General features: G+C 42.2%; 2 protein-coding genes and 1 long non-coding RNA gene across 4 annotated transcripts in view; 1 reads left to right on the top strand and 2 right to left on the bottom strand.

The window, feature by feature from the left end:
* The window catches only part of thrb (thyroid hormone receptor beta), a 122,989-nt gene that overhangs the window by 31,178 nt on the left and 73,405 nt on the right, over window positions 1-18,406 (top strand). The window lies entirely within an intron of this gene.
* Window positions 4,382-5,631, bottom strand: LOC143414529 (uncharacterized). Its single transcript, XR_013095154.1, has 2 exons — window positions 5,247-5,631; window positions 4,382-4,774 (listed from the first exon to the last, which is right to left on the bottom strand). It is a non-coding gene; the product is annotated as an uncharacterized LOC143414529 (long non-coding RNA).
* LOC106675132 (uncharacterized) lies at window positions 6,293-10,396 on the bottom strand. Its single transcript, XM_076879059.1, has 5 exons — window positions 9,921-10,396; window positions 9,408-9,732; window positions 9,046-9,158; window positions 8,764-8,940; window positions 6,293-7,382 (listed from the first exon to the last, which is right to left on the bottom strand). Exons 2-5 carry the CDS (start codon window positions 9,414-9,416, stop codon window positions 6,293-6,295), a joined length of 1,389 nt encoding a protein of 462 aa, XP_076735174.1. The 5' UTR covers window positions 9,417-9,732; window positions 9,921-10,396.

Here is an 18,406-nt window from a genome sequence, read left to right on the forward strand (position 1 = left end):
TCTCCGTTAACGAGCTACCGCGGATCGCCCCGTGCGTGGGGCTGGACGGCCAACATGTTAACGAGCTAACTGCGCTAACACACTAGCTCCCACCCATGTAATTGAGCATTGCGTGGCACATCCAACATACTGTTTTACTTTAGTCCATGACTCGCTTACCTTCAGGGTCATACGTCACATGAAGACCAAAATAGTTCCAAACGCCAGATCTGAATGAGGGTGGGGGAGGTTCAATTTGCCATGTTGCAAGGGGAGCTTAACTTCTGTCTTGCTAGCTTGCGCTGTGCTCAGTGGATCTGCGCTCGACAGTGCAGCCTAGGCGGAGTAGTCGAACGCAGATCCACTGAGCTCTCAACACAGACAGCATCGTCAGAAGGAAAGTTGATAAAATAAATTAAAAACTTTGTATTGTTCAATACATATGCGTACCGAACCGAAAGCACTGTATCGAACGGTTCAATATCGATACGAATATCGTTGCACCCCTAGTATTTAACGCTCAATTCATTGGAATAAGCAGACTGGTTTCTTTGAGCAAAGCCAATCGTTTTTAGAAGGGCAGTTCGATATAACGATATATATCGTATGATGATATAAAAACGTCCATCGTTACATTTTACGCTATCGTTTGTTTCGTGGTGTCGCAAAATAAACTGTTACGGCAATATTTTTTCATGTTTTGATGGTCACTGTAGTGGCTATATTAATTTCTTAAAGTTCTCTCTTTCTCTTATATTTAATATAACCACACTAGCACCTGTTTTTATGGGTTGTCGTTAGCAACAATGACGGTAAAACCATCGCATGTCCGCTTGTTTATTTTCCACATAAACCTTACACAATAAAGGTCAAGATCCTGTTGAGACTTTTCAAAATAAACTGAACCACGTGAAAGAGTATGCAGAGTATTTACGGATGAGAAGCAAAAAAGAGCCGCCAGGTGCTCCAAATAAACCTTAGACTCAAACGTCTTCTCCCCGCAGCACGCCGTGTAATAAATACTCACAAAGAAAATGGCGGCCGTTACAACTTATGTCTAAAAATGTATCGTTTCATGCATCGGTTACAACACTCCAGCTACACGACGCCCAGCTGGAAACACTTCACGCAAGTTGAGCTGCCCGAGATTCACAGAATTTACAGAAAATGTTACATTTTTGTGATTTATATCGTTATCGGACGATAGATGTCTTATATCGGGATATGAGATTTTGGTCATATCGCACGGCCCTAGTTCTTAGGAAAGAATAATTCGTCATGCAGCGAATGAGGTTATGCATCTGAAACAGGAGGGCTGACTGACACAAGAAACTGATTTGTTTGTTTTCTTTCTTCTTCTATGTGATTGGATAATGGGAACCATCCACTGACACCACCACAGGTAAGTTTTCTTCATTCCTTTCATGTTGAAGGAGAACAGAGTACCTCAGCTGGCAGGTGTTGTATTTGCTGTGCTGCAAGAAATATTCCATTCCCATTTGATTTTTGTGTATTGCTGTTCATTTGAGTTTGTCCTCGATGGTTGTTTGGCTTCCAGCTGGAATGTGACATTTGTGCAAAATGGTAAAAAGCAAAGTTTGAAGTCTGACATTTAGCATCTCTTCATATTCATGTTTAATTTGCTCGGAGTTGAGTTTTTTGCTTGCGTGGTATATGTTGATGCTCAAGTGTAAAGGATAAGTTGGAAAGGTTTTTTTTACTCTTCCGCTTCAGTTTCAGGTCACGGGAGTTGCTGGTCCGCTCTGTGCACTGAGATCATTTAACTGGTCACATTCAGCTCTGCTGATATTTAAATGGGTTGTTTTTGTAGAATTACTTGAACTGTTTTGTCAGCAGATTTGTCATGTAGTTTATCAGTTTCTGTAGTATTCCTGAGCAGATAACACAGGGCCCTGTGTGCCTTTTAAACACTATATGCACATCTGTGCTTACAGCACGAGCTCTGGTTGTATGGCCTAATGTGATCTTATTGTAATCAGGAGTGGATTTATGTTAGGTATGAGGAGCTTATGAACCCCCTGGCAGCCACCGTGGAGTCTGCGCTGTCTTTTCATGCTTCAGGGAACGTTGGAGAAAAAAAATGGTCTCAGGCTTAGATGGAGTTGAATTATTCATGGCGATAGAGTGAGAGGAGAAGTAAAAGCCTTCATTTTTGCTTTCTGCCCCTGGCTGTGCTGCTCTTTGGTGTGATTGGGTGAGTAGGGGTAAGAAGGCACATGATTATGCTTGTAGAGTATCAGTACCACATGGACTATCAGGGTAAGAGCGTTAAGAGGGTATTAAGACCCAGTAAACCCACTGGGTACCAGTCTGTAAGAGCTGTGAAGGATGTGGAGGATACTGATTTCTCCACAAGCAACAGTGGCTGGCTACTCCAGCTAATTACCAATGATTCACTACCATCAGGGAGGCTTGATGTCTTTGGCATTGGCACAGAATGGACCTGATGTAAAATTCCTGTTACCTGTTGATGTGCATAGCCAGGGAGGAATGACTGTTTCTGACCTGTATATATTTGTCTAGACTGGTCAGTTTATCCTAAACCAGAGATTTTCTATTGAACAGAATGAACTGTTTGTCACCCAAGTGTCACACAGGCCTTCTGGGCTTATTTTGTACTTTTGGCTATAAAATAAAAACTTTTTATTTGTTTTTGTTTCTAATGTCTCTGTAAAGCACTTTGAATCACCTTGTTGTTGAATTGTGCTATACAAATAAACTCGCCTTGCCTTGCCTATAAATTTACAAAATAACTCAAATCTCTCTTTCTTGAATTTTCTCTCTAGCACATAAAGTTAAACATTTACCTGATGTGATGTGCAGTAAAATCGTCTTTCTGAATTGTGTTTCTAGCACAGGCTGTAATGGAGTTACTGTTAGAGTTAAAGAGAAGGCTTAGCCAAAGCAGTCAGATTAAAAGGACACCGTTTACCTTTTTAAATAAACAAGTAGGTGAATATCACACGCCCTTAAACAATGCCAGAGCACAACTGCAAATATGCTTTTGTGTGGGGAATTCAAAGCTGTGCAGCAGCCTTACAGTCTGTGGGTCATCTGCTCAAATCTGTGAGCAAAGGTTGCACCTCAACAAGTCTGCCCCATCTTTGTGAAAGATGTCCATCACAGTTTATATAATCACAGCCTCTGTCTGTACTGCACATGCTCAGTTCACCTGTTGAGGAGGCATAATAATAAATCAACGATAAATAAACTCACTTTCCCCCTTTGTATATCTCTACAATACTGTATAATAATGATCATAATTCTAGTAGTAGTTGTAGTTGTTGGTATTAACAAATGGTCAACAGTTGATGTGTTCATCCACCTCAGTGCTCAGTCCTGAAAGTTTCAGTGAAGTCTGTCATATTCTGTGAAGCGTATCCTTACTAATGAAAAGGTATGGGCTCAAAATGTGGTCATAAATATTTTGTACTTGTAAATCAGGATTTGTGTGTGCGTAAAAAAGATTTGTGTGTGGACTTAGCCAAAAAAACCCTGCAAGTTACAAGTACAAGTTTTGACCCTATTTTTCTTCCTTTCATCTGATTGGCCAGTGTCATGTCAATCACAAATGTAACTATCCAATCAGAGAACAGATGGGTTTGGCTGTCGGAGGGGTGCTTTTTTGGACTGCAGGTCCTTGAAGGGTGATACAGTTTGAAGCTGGAGGATCTCTATATAAATATCCGATAGCAGCTAGGTCCCCTAACTTTCAGCAGCTGTTGAAAGGATAAAGTTGTGCTATATCAGTGGTTAGAAATACCATTATTATTTTAGGATTAGTTTAACACAAAGTCTGGGCTGACCCGGGACCATTGCTGTGAGTCACAGTGCGCAGCATAAAGGTCCTTTCACATCGGATGCAGGGGAAAGCGCATCAAATCCGACTTCTTTGACCCTCTGCGACCCATCTATCCAATCATGGTGTGACGGTGTGAATGGCACAAATCCGATATCTTCAAATCCGATCTGGGTCACTTTGGTATGTGGTGCTGAATCCGATACATATCTGATGTTTTAGAAAGCGACTGCTGTTTGATGGTCACGTCGCATTAAATCCGTCTTTTACGTCACCGACACAAGACAGACGCCGACTATCAGCGCCCGACATGGTGAACGCTTCTATCCAGGGAAACTGCTGGGAAGACAGCGTTGGAGAAACGTGAACATTTTATTTGTACTGTATAATCTGCAGATTCTGACAGAAATCTGCAGCTAGAAGCAGCGCTCCTCTGAAACAGCAGTAAGGATCATTATTAGGACAAATGTAAATGTAACCAGTATGTAACAAAATATATAAACAATGGGCAAATCAGAAGATTTCAGGAACGACAGGAGCCCAGAGGATGGGTAACCACAATGAAAACACAACTGCAAATGATGAAGCAATAGTTCAACTGTATTTGAAATTTGTGCACTGTATTGCCTTTACAATAACAACCAAAATTGTGTGTGCGCGCACAGATACCCAAAATAAAAAAAGAAAAGAATGTTAGACCCGGGTCTTTTAAAGTATCAATAGGATCCAGATCAGGCCTGTTTGGTGATCTGGTGAGTTATTGGTGTGAGTTCAGTCCACGATCGATGTATGGTTTGCACTGTTTTGTCCTACCACAGTTCAGGCAACCAGACTTCAAGATTCAATTCCAAATGGGCTGTGGCTCGCCATCCATTGCAATGGAAAATTATTCCTCTTCTGCGGATTTCCACAAAGTCTGTAATCCAATGTTCTCCGAGGAGTCTCGGCTCATTTCTCCAACTCAAAAAACCTGACCTAAGAGTGAGGTCAGAATTACTTCAAATGAACACGGTTCACACTTAACTAACACTTCTGTTTAAAGTATAAATCATGAACAAAATGTGTTTCAATTTCTAATGTTGTACAACTAATCAAATTCTAAACGTTTTCATTACATGGCAATGTAGCTATCACCAATCATTAAAGCAATTCACACTGCTCATTAAAAGCAGCAAACTCAATATACTCTGCTCACTGTCAAGTAACAACAGTGATGAATAAAAGTAACACAATAAAACATTTCAATACAACAGATAGACATACTGTTTTTTCCTTAACCTAACAACAGCTAATAAGTTCTCAACTAACGCTTAACAACGGGAGTGAGCGTTTAGCACACTCGCTAGCTACTTGCATAGTACCGTCACCATTAGCGTTTGTTTTTTGAAGCGAACAACATTAACATTTCAGGATGCCGATCAGCGGCTATAACAGTTTCGTTACTCACCAGTGCAAAGCACTTCGTATTCATAAAACTAGCTTCGGCTATCCAAATCTGGCGGCTAATCAAGCAGACACCAACAGCTTCGCTGTTTCAACAGCTACCACGTTTTCCCCACAGGTACTGCTATGGCGCGTGTGGTCTAAGCAGCCTTAGCAGCGCAACCAAACATGAAAAACAAGGCGGGACAAACAATCCCATTGGTTGGACTGCATTTGTATCCAGGTCAAAAAATAACCTTTGAGAAAATAAATAAATAAATAACACAAATAATGCAATTCCATACAAAATAATTTGGATTTTTTCTTTAGAGTCTCTCTCCAATCATGAGTGCTTTTAACTGAACAAAATAAAACACCTTTAATAATAATTACAATAAACAGTCTCTAATTCCATCTGTTTGCCACTGGGCTACATAAATAACAAAACTTTATAACTTAAAGCAAAACTGGGAAACGTGAAGTCTGAAGTCTTTACATTAAGGCCATCAGTCACACATCCTGTTGCTCTGGGTCTAAACAGAGCGTCGTGTGTGACGTCTTCTTTTGTGCACGCGGCCGCTCTGAGCGTTCACACTAGAGCGCGTTTGATCAAAAAAATCTGAATTGAGCATCAAGACCTGCAGAGTGAACGTAGCCTCAGACTGTTTCTTGAGTTTTACAGTTATGAATATGTCTCTGTCTACAATGTGCCGTCTCTCAAGACAGTCAAAACCCTTTAACTGGAACTTGATCAGTCAGGCTAGAATCAAAAGTACTGATGTCATCAGGACATTTCCACACTGAGCCAACACCTCTCTGTTACAGAGCTGAGGACGCCTTTGTGCCCAATATCTAGAATAAATATCTACATTTAACCTACAATGACAAAACCAACTCAAAGTGCTCTGACTAAATCGAGTTTGTGCGATTGTCTCTACATTGTGACTGATGAGACTACAAACCATTATACACATTTAACAATTAAATGATCTGACAAACACATTTGTGTCATTTTCTGCTCATTTTATTTCCAAATTAAGAAGCAAATTCTGTGAGTAATTATGAAGATAATCACTCTGTCACTCTGTTTCTGAACAGCCTCCTCAAAGGTCTACAAAAAGAAGCGAGGGCCCTAACGACACAGTTTCTCGGCCTGTCTTTCTGGGAACCTGAGGATCCATTTTGTGCGTTGTCCTCACTGGCAGATTGTTGCGTTTTGTTCTCACTGGCTGGAGAAACGCTTTTGTTACTTTCTAAACGTCTCAGCGCGTGACCGGAGCCGCTCGATGCTTTTAGCTCTGCTTTTAATAGCTCCACAACGGCTGCTACAAAAGTCGCGTCACCCTTTTCCATCACAAACTGAAGCACGTATTTGGATCCAAATATGCGACACAGGTCTTTGTACATTATGATGTACAAGTTTTTTACAGTTTTTAGAGGAGTCAAGTCTCCCCCAATCTTCTCTCTTATATCAGTCACTATCTGCTGAAAATTCAGCTTTACAGCAGTTGTTTGTGTTTTCTCAGAAACGTGAGCGACTAAATTTGCAAGACACAAAGTGAGAAAGGTATCGGTCTCTGCGGGCGCAGGAAGCGCCCCAGACGAGCACTGCGGGGCGTCGCTACATTTTTCTTCACTCTCTGAACTCTCACGGTCAAGATTTTGGACATCAGTGATTTGAAATGCATCACTGTTGCCCTCGCTACCCACATCTCCCTCACCTACACAAGCTGGAGTCTGTGTGCTTTTAAAAGTCTCTGCAGACTCTGGTTTAAAGTCGTCATCTTCCTCAGAGTTTGGCGAGTCAACAATGCTGTAGCTGTGACTCTCACCATCTACAAAAGGGGGAGCTAAGGTCTTTGTAAAGTCCTTTAAAATGTTCGCTACACTGTGAACCATCCCAACAAAGTTTGTTGGGGATGTGGATCTATCTGATTGCAAGGACGTGGACCCTGTGATACGACTCAGGGCTGAGTTTACGTTCTTTGCAATCGACACTGAAAATAAAGTCAGTAGTTTGTCTGAGTCACAAGACCGCCGTTGCCCAAAACCCAAGACCCAACCGAAGCAGTAATGAAAGATGTTTCTGAGGCTGGCCTGAATATCATCCTCTGTCACCCTGCAGTCACTGCACCCATCAAGCAGAGGTTCAACCTTCATCCTGAAAAGGGAGAGAAGAGAAACGTAGTCATCTTCCCACACTATCACTGCTTTGTCCAAATCTACAGGCGTCATTAAAAGAAACCACATGGACGACTTCACACGTGATGTAAACGAAGCAATGCTGTGTCCTCTGAAAAACCCCTCCGTCACCAGGATTACCCGATGAACCATCTCATGTAAAACGTCTAAGAAGAAGAAAGACTGAATCTGTGTTAGGCCCTACTCTGTTCTCATTGTACATGCTTCCTTTAAGCGCTATCTTTGAGAAATATCACATCGCTTTTCATTATTATGCCGATGACATTCAGATCTACTTTGAGTTAAATGATGACCTAGCTTTGTCCTTGAATTGTTTTCGAGAGTGCATGTGTGAGGTCAAGCAATGGCTCCTGGCAAATACTCTTATCCTCAATGATAAGAAAACTGAAATTGTGGTCTTTGGCAGTAACGTTCTCCGTGCCAAACTTCGTGATGCTTTTGGTTTTCTCGCTAGTTCCTTTTCCGACACTGTTAGGAATCTGGGCGTGTTACTTGACAGCTCTTTTAAACTTGATAAACAAGTGTCTGCTGTTGTTAGATCCAGTTTTTACCAACTCCGCCTTATTTCTAAGGCCAGGCAGTATATCCCGCATAAAGACCTGGAAAAGCTCATCCATGCCTTTGTAACTTCGAGACTGGATTACTGCAATTCACTCTATTTTGGTCTCCACTCTGCCCTCCTTCACAGATTACAGACAGTCCAAAATGCTGCTGCACGCATTCTAACCAAAACTAGGAAGTTTGCCCACATTACTCCCGTCCTAGCTGATTTGCACTGGTTGCCTGTGAAATACCGTATCCAATTTAAAATTCTGCTGTTTACTTTTAAAATCACTAACAACACAGCACCGAGCTATCTTAAGGAACTCTTAAGCTCATATGTTCCTGCTAGGGCTTTAAGATCATCCTCACAGTTACTGTTGGTTGTGGAACAACCTTCCAATTGGCATCCGGGCGTCTGACTCTATTCAATCTTTTAAATCACGGCTTAAAGCGTATCTTGCGTTTTCTACCGGTTAAATGCTGGCCTTGTTTGCAGCGATTTATTCTATTAATTTTCCTATCATGCTTTTATTTGCGCTGTGCATGTCATATCGCCATTGTGTTTTGATGGCATAGTTATATTGTGCTATAGTTATACTTTTTTCTATTGGTGGCTTTTTCCTGTGAACAAATTTTACACTTTTATTTTTTGTTTTTATGAAATTATACTTGTGTTCATTTGTTTTATGTTAAGCACTTTGGCATGCCGTTGGCTTTTAAATGTGCTCTATAAATAAAGATTGTTGTTGTTGTTGTTGTTGAATGAAACTGTTTAATAAAGCAAGCTTTAGATTTACCGGTCAGCGGAGCTTTCTTTGTCTCCACGATCATGGCGATGTGGGCAGCATGAAACCTGTCGGCGTATGACTTTATACACTACGGTGCTAATGTGCCCTATGAGTGCTCGGCACATCTCGGTCAGCAGATCGACGACATCCGAGGAGACGTCATCGGTGGCTAATGCCGTCCACTGTCTGAAAGAAAAACATTGAGAACGGTTGAGCGAAACAAACCTGTAACCAGTGAATATGTCTGTGTATGCTGGTAACTGTCTCGCTGACTTTGAGCTTGTGACTTACCTGAGCGATAAATCGTCTAAATAGTTTCTGAGGCATCGTTCAATGTCTCCAAATCTAAACAGAGGCACGCTGAGATGACTGCACCTCGGTTCAGCACGTTCATCTAATGGGATCTAGAAAGAACAGACAGATGTCAGGGAGCAGGCGTTACACATCCAAAATAACAAGAATTAGACCAGCAGCCAATGTAAGGTTTTTGTCACAGCTGCACAAACAGTATTGGTGCTCATTTTGGATGCTTCTGTAACAGTTAGTCCACCAGTACCACTAAGCTTCTCACATATAATCATTGCAATTATTGCATTTTCAAAATGTCTAAAATATTGATGAGAGGTGGTCTGATCAATTTTTCAGAGCCCTACCACGTTCATGTTTCCACAATCTCGTCCGTGAATTCACGTTTTGGCGACAGCTTTGCACAAATGATCACTTTTTCCAATCTTTCACTCTCCGTCCTCACACTAGATCTGGATAGTTGTGTACTTTTGACCATCAGGGGACCTGACGTGACGTCGGTTCGAACGTTCAGCGCCTTTGGCCGTGGCGCATGCGCATGCTTCGCGTTGACTTCACGTGCGGCTTTTCTGTGTAGTTTTCATGGCATAGCTACTGAGACACGCCCACCTGGCTGTACTGCGGTCTTTTGCGCTCCAGGCATCGTTTGAACGTCTTCGAGTGGAAGTTTAGCTGAAATGAAGGACAGTGTCTTTGCTATAAGAAGCGTTTGTTTAGAGAAGGGCGCAGAGTATGGCACCAACATGTGAACGCAGCTCTCCCAGCCCTGCTTTACAGCTCAGGTCACTAATTAGACAGTTAATGATGATTATGAGTCACCTCGTGAGCTAATGCTATTGGAGGATTTTAAGCATCCTTACCCGAGAGATGAATAATGTTCGTAAATGAACACAAGGTGACGTTAATGTCGAGTTGCGCCGTGCGAGGCTTGAGTCTGGTCGTGAGACCCCCTCACGTCCACATGATGGTGAATACTGTTATTAAAGGATCACCTTGTTGCTGACTGCCTGGCACTGAAGCGTAAACAGCAAGCCTCATTACAACTGAAAGGGCCGGGATTGATTACGGCTGTAGAGCAGCGGTCCCCAACCTTCGCTGCTCCACTGGCCGGTTTAACGTCAGACAGTATTTTCACGGTGTGGCGGATAAATGCAACAAAATAACATGATACGACAAAAACGGTGGTATTTTGTAAATATAACAATAAACGCGAATTAACTGTGTAATGGTGTAACTTTATTAGCCAGTCAAGACTGAGAGTAACATCCTCCATAATGCGCTCTGGTCGCTATGGTAACGTGTAAACCTTTCTTTCAAAATAAGACACACAACTACAACACGGCAAAGACCCAGGGAAACCGAGTTAATTATTAGCCTCAACTCTCACGGCCCGGTACCGGTCTGTGAGTCGTTTGGTACCGGGCCGTGGCCCGGGGGTTAGGGACCGCTGACTGTCTGTGTCCTCCACATATAAAATCGATCATTATAAATATTTTTTATGAAGTCTTAGTAACAGAATTTCCTTTTAAGTGTTCAACTTTCTACAATAATGTCCATGAATCCTTTCTATATTTGTTCGTTTTTTCTAAAAAGCGACTAGCAACAAATCTGGCGACTTTTTCTGGTGTTATTGGAGACTTATTTATAATGACTTTTTGACATGAAAGCGCGCATCGCTCCTACTCTCAACAAGCAGCAGGTGCTGCCGTGGGCACCTCACCCGTGCCAAAGCGCTCACAGGCGGAGGATAGTCCTCACGCAGCTGCTATCAGGGTAGGAGATGTTCACATCTTTGCGTCCAAACTGCAAATGAGTGAAGCCGCTGCTCCCGCACTGACTGTAACGCAGTCAGTTCTTCTTTAATGTTATGTTGTTTTGTGGATCACAAGGTTTAAAACTACTTATAAACACACACAGAGAAAGTAACTCCACCAGAGTGCCTATTTCGGGTCACTTTTGCCGGTCCTGGCTGCTGAGCTCTGTGGGGTTTTTCGGCAGCTCTACCTGTACTAGATTCACCTGCTCCTTGTCGTTTCTATCTCTGACTTTATGTCCTCTACAAGAGTTTCTGTTTTTTTATCTTCAAATGTTCAATAAAAACGTATCGCTAATTCAAAATGAAGAAGGCTTTGTAACTATCCCCACTAGTGAAGACTGTGCCATTTCCACAACACTGCCCCCTCTCCCGAGGTCTGCAGCGCTGTTGAAAAGGCTCTGGAGGTCCCTGTATTAAGCACGTAAACCTGTGACACAAAAAATCACCAAACTCAGACAACCACAGACTGTTTTCCTTCGTGGTGATGAAGGAAAACGCTGGGCAGGCATGTAAAAGGGCATTTATTCAGTGTTGCCAACTCCTCAGTAAGGAAAATCGCTATTGGTTGTCCTAAAAGTCGCTAGAAGTCGCTAAATGACGTCATCGCCTAATTTGCATAATTGGTAATGCTAATCTAATTGTAACCTATGTTGTTGGAGAGAGAAATAACATCGTGGAAGAGACATAAAGTGAGTAAAAATGCCCTAAATGCATTTAGAGTTTATTTAGAGCTACAAATTAAATTTCTTTTAGCAATTATTGTTTTTTTTAATGTCACAATTCCAACCCTGCTCCTTTACCCGGGCTTGGACCGGCAAGTGACCCGAAATAGGCGCTCTGGTGGAGTTACTTTGTGTGTGTGTGTGTTTATAAGTAGTTTTAAACCTTGTGATCCACAAAACAGCATAACAGTAAAAGAAGAACTAACTGCGTTACAGCACCCGCTGCTTGTTGAGAGTAAAAGAGATACGCGCTTTCACGTCTTTTTTAGCAAAAAAGTCGCTAAGGGGTCTGAAAACTCGCTAAATATAGTGACAAAGTCGCTATGTTGGCAACACTGCATTTATTCCCTTCAAAGACCTGCAGTTCAAAAAAGCGCCCCTCCGACAGCCAAACCCATCTGTTCTCTGATTGGATAGTTACATTTGTGATTGACATGACATTGACCAATCAGATGAAAGGAAGAAAAATAGGGTCAGAATTCGTACTTGTAACTTGCAGGGTTTTTTTGGCTAAGTCCACACACAAATCTTTTTACACATACAAATCCTGATTTACAAGTACAAAATATTTATGACCACATTTTGAGCCCATAAAAAGGCTCAGCAGTAAAAGTCAGTATTAGGTGTGCAACACTATAACAGCACTAAAGACCATATTTACCTGTGAACGTGGGGACTGCACTTTGATGTGGACCAAAAGAGCCACACCGAGACCCTTCGGAGGACGTGGTCTGTGGAGCGGTTGGTTTATAGTGTGATGGGATTTGAGTTGTCCACCAGGTATCTGGTGTATTTTAGCTCAATGCCATCCTGTAGCCAGGGATGCTTTGCATTCTGGGACACAGCACCCGCCTTTCTTTCTCTTGCCCCAGACAAATCTGACCAATACGAGGACTAAATGTGGTGTGTAGTGACACATTTTTCTGTTTTTGTCCCTGAGAAGAAAACCCTGGGATAAAGCTACAAGTTTACAAACTTATCAACTGACCAAATGTAACGAACTATAGGTGTGCAAAGACCTTTAGATGGCGTCGAGTGTTTCCATTGAGACACTGTGGACAGCGATACTTTAAACTGAAGAAGACAGCAAACCAAAACAAAGCAGCAGGATGTTGTTTTATTGGGTTTTTCACCCAGCTCTACAAAATGTAAACATGGATTTGTTCTTTGTTTTTCAGGCTTGGGGGATTTTATATTTTCTTCCTATGTATGTAGATACATATATGTGTGTTTGTAATGGTGACAAATGTATTGGTAGCTGTGTCACGGGGCTGTGATACGTTTTAAATCTTATATATTGTAGAGCAGGTTGAATGACAGTGGAAGGAGCTGTATAAATATGCTTTCACAACATCTATTGAACACTGTGCAGCTTTATATTCAAACTCACGTTCTTCTTTCTTATCTTAGGTTCGTACACTTTTTCCATTCCAAGTGTAACTAACATGTAACATTAACCGTAGATGTGCAGCTAGAAAGGCGCGTTTGTCCGTCTTTTTGGCTCGTGGCTGATGTGCCTTCACCTTTAAGAGGTGCTGGAATGGGAGCTTTCAGCGCTGTTGCCTGTTATGTAAGACCTTGGCTGTGGCGCTCAGAGCTGCGTGGTCCCTGGGCTGTTCCACTGCCAACAAGCACAGGAGGTTTCATCACCCTGCTGTTTCAAAGGGCCCTCTGGACTCTGGATATTATTCAGCACTGCTCTGTAGTTTGCCTAGTTTGCCTCCTTTCCTCTCTCCTTTACACCAGCCATCTGTCATCCTCCCTAGTAGTCTCTCTCTTTTAAACCCTCTCCTCATTTGCTCTCCTCTTCTGCTGACTCATTGCACTCTCTGAAATTATAATGCACTGAAATAGCCGACTCCCCTTCTGTCTGTCTGTCCCTCTCTCTCTCTCACACACACACACACACACACACACACACACACACACACACACACACACACACACACACACACACACACACACAGTGTTATTGCACCATTTTGTTTTTATATCTGCTTGTCCTCTGTGGTTTGCACTTCACTGAGAGTGTGCCTGACAAGAACCTGTGAGCGTGGATTAGGCACTCAGATTTGGTTATAATGGTGGAAGCAAGTGAACTTCCGTTATAGTGGGAGCGAGGCATGACGGTTGGGAATCATTTTCCCTGGTGGTGGTCTGCAAAAACATAATGTTTGAATTTTAGTCGCCATCATGGCAGCAGAGCACAGGTTCAGTATTCAGAACCAAATGATGACGTCCGATATGAAAAGTTGTCTGTTGGAACAAATCGCCTTTAATGATCAAAGGCACCAGTTTAAATTCATTAAGGCTTTATCCACGTACCAGTTCAGCTGTCACAGTGTGGGGAAGAAACATTTAGCTTCCTTGTCCATTGTTGGCATGAAAGGTGGCTGCAGGGTTAGCATATTCGTCCACCTTTTTATCTCCATGCCGTTTATCCATCTGTTTTCTTCCACTTAACTGCAGCCAGGTCACAGGGACAGCAGCTTAAGCACAGTAGCCCAGAGCTCCCTCTCATCAGACACTTCCTCCAACTTATCCAGGTGGGAGGACTGAGGCTTTTCCAGGCCAGCTGAGGGTGACTGAAGTTCTCACCCTATCTCTAAGGGGAGAGGCCAGACACCCTTCCAAGCTGATTTCAACCTCTTTTGCCCACAATCTAATTATTTTGGTCACTAACCAAAGCTCGTGGAACAGGAACATAGATCATCGGGTATCAGGCCCTGACATACATTTTGTCCTTGGCCCAGAATGAGCACTCCAGCCTTTTCCTGCCTCAGACTTGGACTAATTCTCATCTCTGCTGCTTTAAACTGTTCTGCAGACCACTTCAGTGTGGAGGTCATCACCTGATGAGGCCAACAGCATCCACAAAAGCAGAGATAAAATTCTGAGCCTACCAAACGGAAGCCTTCCTCCACTTACCCCTACAGTTCATAAAAATTATGACTAGACTCTGTGACAAAAGGGAAGGCCTGACGAAGTGCAACACCCACCGAGATCGAGTTGGCAGCAATGCTGACCGAGCTCTCACTGAATGGTGTGTATGAATGGGTAATATACCCCAAACTCTTGAAGCACCTGAGAAGGTATTCAATGTTTCTATAATTAAATATGCAGCCAAGGATGATTGTTTGTATATGTTCATTTAAACACAGATTAAACAGATTAAACACAGATCTTTGTCCCACACGCCATCAGACTGTTTAACTCCTCTCTGGAGGGGAGAGGGAGGGGAAACAGGAGGACAAAGGAGGGGGGAACAACTAAGCTGTAGTGCCTCTTCACCTCACTGTACAATACCTTTAGTGCAATACTTTTGTAAATAGTCAACAGTGCAATAGACTCAATACTTGAAATGTGCAATTCACTTGTATTTTTATTTTTTATTCCTATTTATTCTATTTATCCCCTTCGTATATTTTATTTATATTGTCTCTGTATTTATATATATGTGTGTGTGTGTGTGTATATATATATAATATTCTGTAACTCTGTAACTTCTGTCGGTGCTGTGCTTTTTTGGAAATCAAATTTCCCAGAGGAACCCACCCGAGGGATTAATAAAGTTCTATCTAATCTAATCTAATCTAATCTAATCTAATTAAGCAGAATTTTCAGAGTACTTGAACCTTCATCTCACCAAATGGGGTCCATGAACACTTTAGAGGGAATAAACTTTGTCGTATCTCAGGTGGGTTTGGGGATTTATCCCCTATAAACAGTTAGGAATTGTCCCAGGTTAGAGACGGATTTCTCAACAGTCCTGGGTGCTCTTGGTCATAATTTTCTTTCATGATACTCCAAATGTTTTCAATATGTGAACAATCTGGACCAGGGGTGGAAATTAGCAGCCACCACTGGCCAAATGTGGGTAAAATTTATAAAGTGGCGTGTAAATTTGAACAATGCACAAACCACCGTGGCTCCTGACCTGCTGGGGGCAGCAATGTGCCTGAGTTGCTGCTAGTCTGCTCTAAACGCCGTCATGTGATCCGAGCAGGTACTAAAATGTGACGTCAGTAGCGTCAGTCGATGAGTCGTGAGCGCGTCTCTTTCACGAAAATTTAAACCGCCAGTTTTGAAACTGGGCAGCGAGGGACATGGTTGCAAAAAACAATGCACGCAAAGCCACAGACTGAGCAGCAGGTATGTCGTCGCCTCGACGTCCATCTTTTTTGTAGCGTTTGTGTCACTTACTAACTGCGTCACGGGACGCTTGGGTGCGTTGCTATGGCGACAACCACGCAGCTTCGATCCGAGCAGGTACTAACGGAAAAGGGGCTTTAAAAGGAAGCAGTAACTTTAGTAATGTGGCGTTGCATTTGTGGAGTTGAGCAGGCAGCAGAAACAAACACTCTTCTCAAGAGGTTTTACGTTAAACGGCAGTTTTAAAATGAAAAAATGGAAAAGAGGTGACAACCGTGAGATACACGACTTCCAGCAGCAAGACTGATAGCTTTACTGTAGGCACAAAATACTCTAAATTAGAGGTCATCAAAGACCGGGGATCATCTAAAGGCCACAAAGAGGTGAAATGCATCATTCAAGGAATTGCGGTCCTGGAGAAAACAGGCTGTGTTGTGTTGCATCAATTTTTAATTTCCACCCTTGGTCCGGGCTTCAGGCAGTCCATTCCAGCACCATGACTCGTCCACTATGAGGCCATGCTGTTGTAATAAATGTGGTTTAGCATTGTTTTGCTGACATAAGCAAGGTTTCCCTGAAAAAGATGTAATCTGATGGGAGCATATTTTGCTTTGAAACCTGTGTATACTTGTCATCATTGATGATGCACCTCATACCAGCCAACATGCAGGCTTTTGAAATGAGTGCCGATAACAAGCCTCCCGTTTAGCCTGCGGGACGCAGCGTCCATGTCTTACCCAAATCGGATTTTAGTTCCTTTGACCTTTGACCTTTGACCGAACAGAAGAAAAACATCTTTGCCTTTTCATTCCAGAATAATGCTTTTTTTCCTCTTTTTTTAGCGCAGGACCCAATCATGGGCATCCAGTATTGAATGTTGGCCTTGTCCACTGTGCACACAGATTCCTCTGGATTCTTGGGTTCTTGTGATATTGTTGTAGATCCCAAATATTTGCAGTTTCATTTGATGTATTTTAATCTGAAATTGTTCCAAGATTTTGGGAGTTTTTGCATATTGCTAAATCTCTGCTAATCTGCGTCTGAAGTAGTTTGCCTCTCTAAGATACACGTTCTGTACTCAGTCATTTTAATACCCTTACCCACATCTAAATGTTCTTGTAGGTGTGTATTTTTAGAAATACTTCATTTTCCAGCCTTTGTAGCCCTGTCCAAACTTTTGAGACATGTTGCTGCGTCACATTGAAAATCAGCCAACATTTTACATGAAATACATTGTCTGTGCTTTCTGTGAGATTCATATATGGATTCAATATTTGCAAATTACTGCTTTGTGTTTTTATTTACATTTGCACAGCATTTCTGAGATACACTGTCTAAAACTCCAGGTAGTTGAGTGAAGATATGGAGAAACCTCTTTAGTTTCTTTGTAGTTTGCTGTCACCATGGTGAGCAACACAGTTTTTAAGGTCAAACTGATAAATAATTCCAATGTTCATTTGTGTTGCAGTGTTCATCGAGATGAGCCTTTGGGATGGGTTTTATAGCCTGCATTTAACTTTCTTCCCTCCATATTTTCCATTTCATTAAAGAAAGTTAATCAGTCAAGGTCTACTTGTTAGCCTAATTTCACCTTTTTGTGCAGATGCACTCTATACAGCTGAGCAAACTGACTGCTGACAAAGATTAGAGCGAAAATTGCTTATGTTTGCAACTCACTCCCTTTTAAGTGATCAAACTGTTGTTTTTCATGAAGGAAGATGAAAACAAATTGGCACCAGACCAGAATACAAATGTGAATTACTGTTGGCAGCCTGTTGGCAAGAAAAGATTGGCCACGGTCAAATTTCCTCAACTAACAAACGAGCTCACACACTACCAGCAAACCTAACTTATCTTAGCTGATGTTGATGGTGTGAGTGTGAGCAGTTTCCCTGGCTGGGAGTCCGGGGGATGCAGTAATGTGACCCAGCACTAATGTAGAATGAGATAATGGGGATATTTATCAGGGAAGACAGCAGTGAAGACCTTACACTTGGCTTTAGATATTCAAAATGTGCTCATTACTCTGCTATACCACCCTGTCTTATGTAGCGACTTACAGTTTTATTGTTCCTTCAGGGGCCGTGAATGTAGCACAACACAAAGGCCTCTTCTAGACTTGCAGCTGTGCATGAGGCTTCAGCTGGACTCACTGCCCTAGTTTGGCCACACACACACACACGCACGCACGCACGCACGCACGCACGCACACACACACACACACACACACACACACACACACACAGAATTGAAAGAGTGACACAAAGCTTTCAGGTTAAACAAGTAATGTGAAAACACTGAATATCCACACTGACTAAAAAAGACCCCGTTTGTCCTACTTGTTGCAGTTGGTGTTATTACTTTTATGATGTGCTCCAGATTTCCAAAACTGGGTGTTGTGGTTAAAACCAGCATTTTTGTCGGGGCTCCAAGATGCCTTGAGTGAGTTACATCTTGCCAGAGTGGTTGTAGTCACTTCCAAGAGGATATGGGTTGGAAAAAGGAATTGATTTTAAGAATAATATGACTTTCGCTTGGATGGTCAAAACTTGTTTCAAAACCCAAAGAAAATTCATGCACAACCTCTGTCAGGAACATATTTGAGGGGAGTTCTCTTTGGTGGTTTCCATCGTTTGGTAATTTAAGCATCCTAATT

The sequence above is a fragment of the Maylandia zebra genome, linkage group LG22 (genome assembly GCF_041146795.1).
Source record: "Maylandia zebra isolate NMK-2024a linkage group LG22, Mzebra_GT3a, whole genome shotgun sequence".
In the NCBI taxonomy this organism is placed as follows: Eukaryota; Metazoa; Chordata; class Actinopteri; order Cichliformes; family Cichlidae; genus Maylandia; species Maylandia zebra.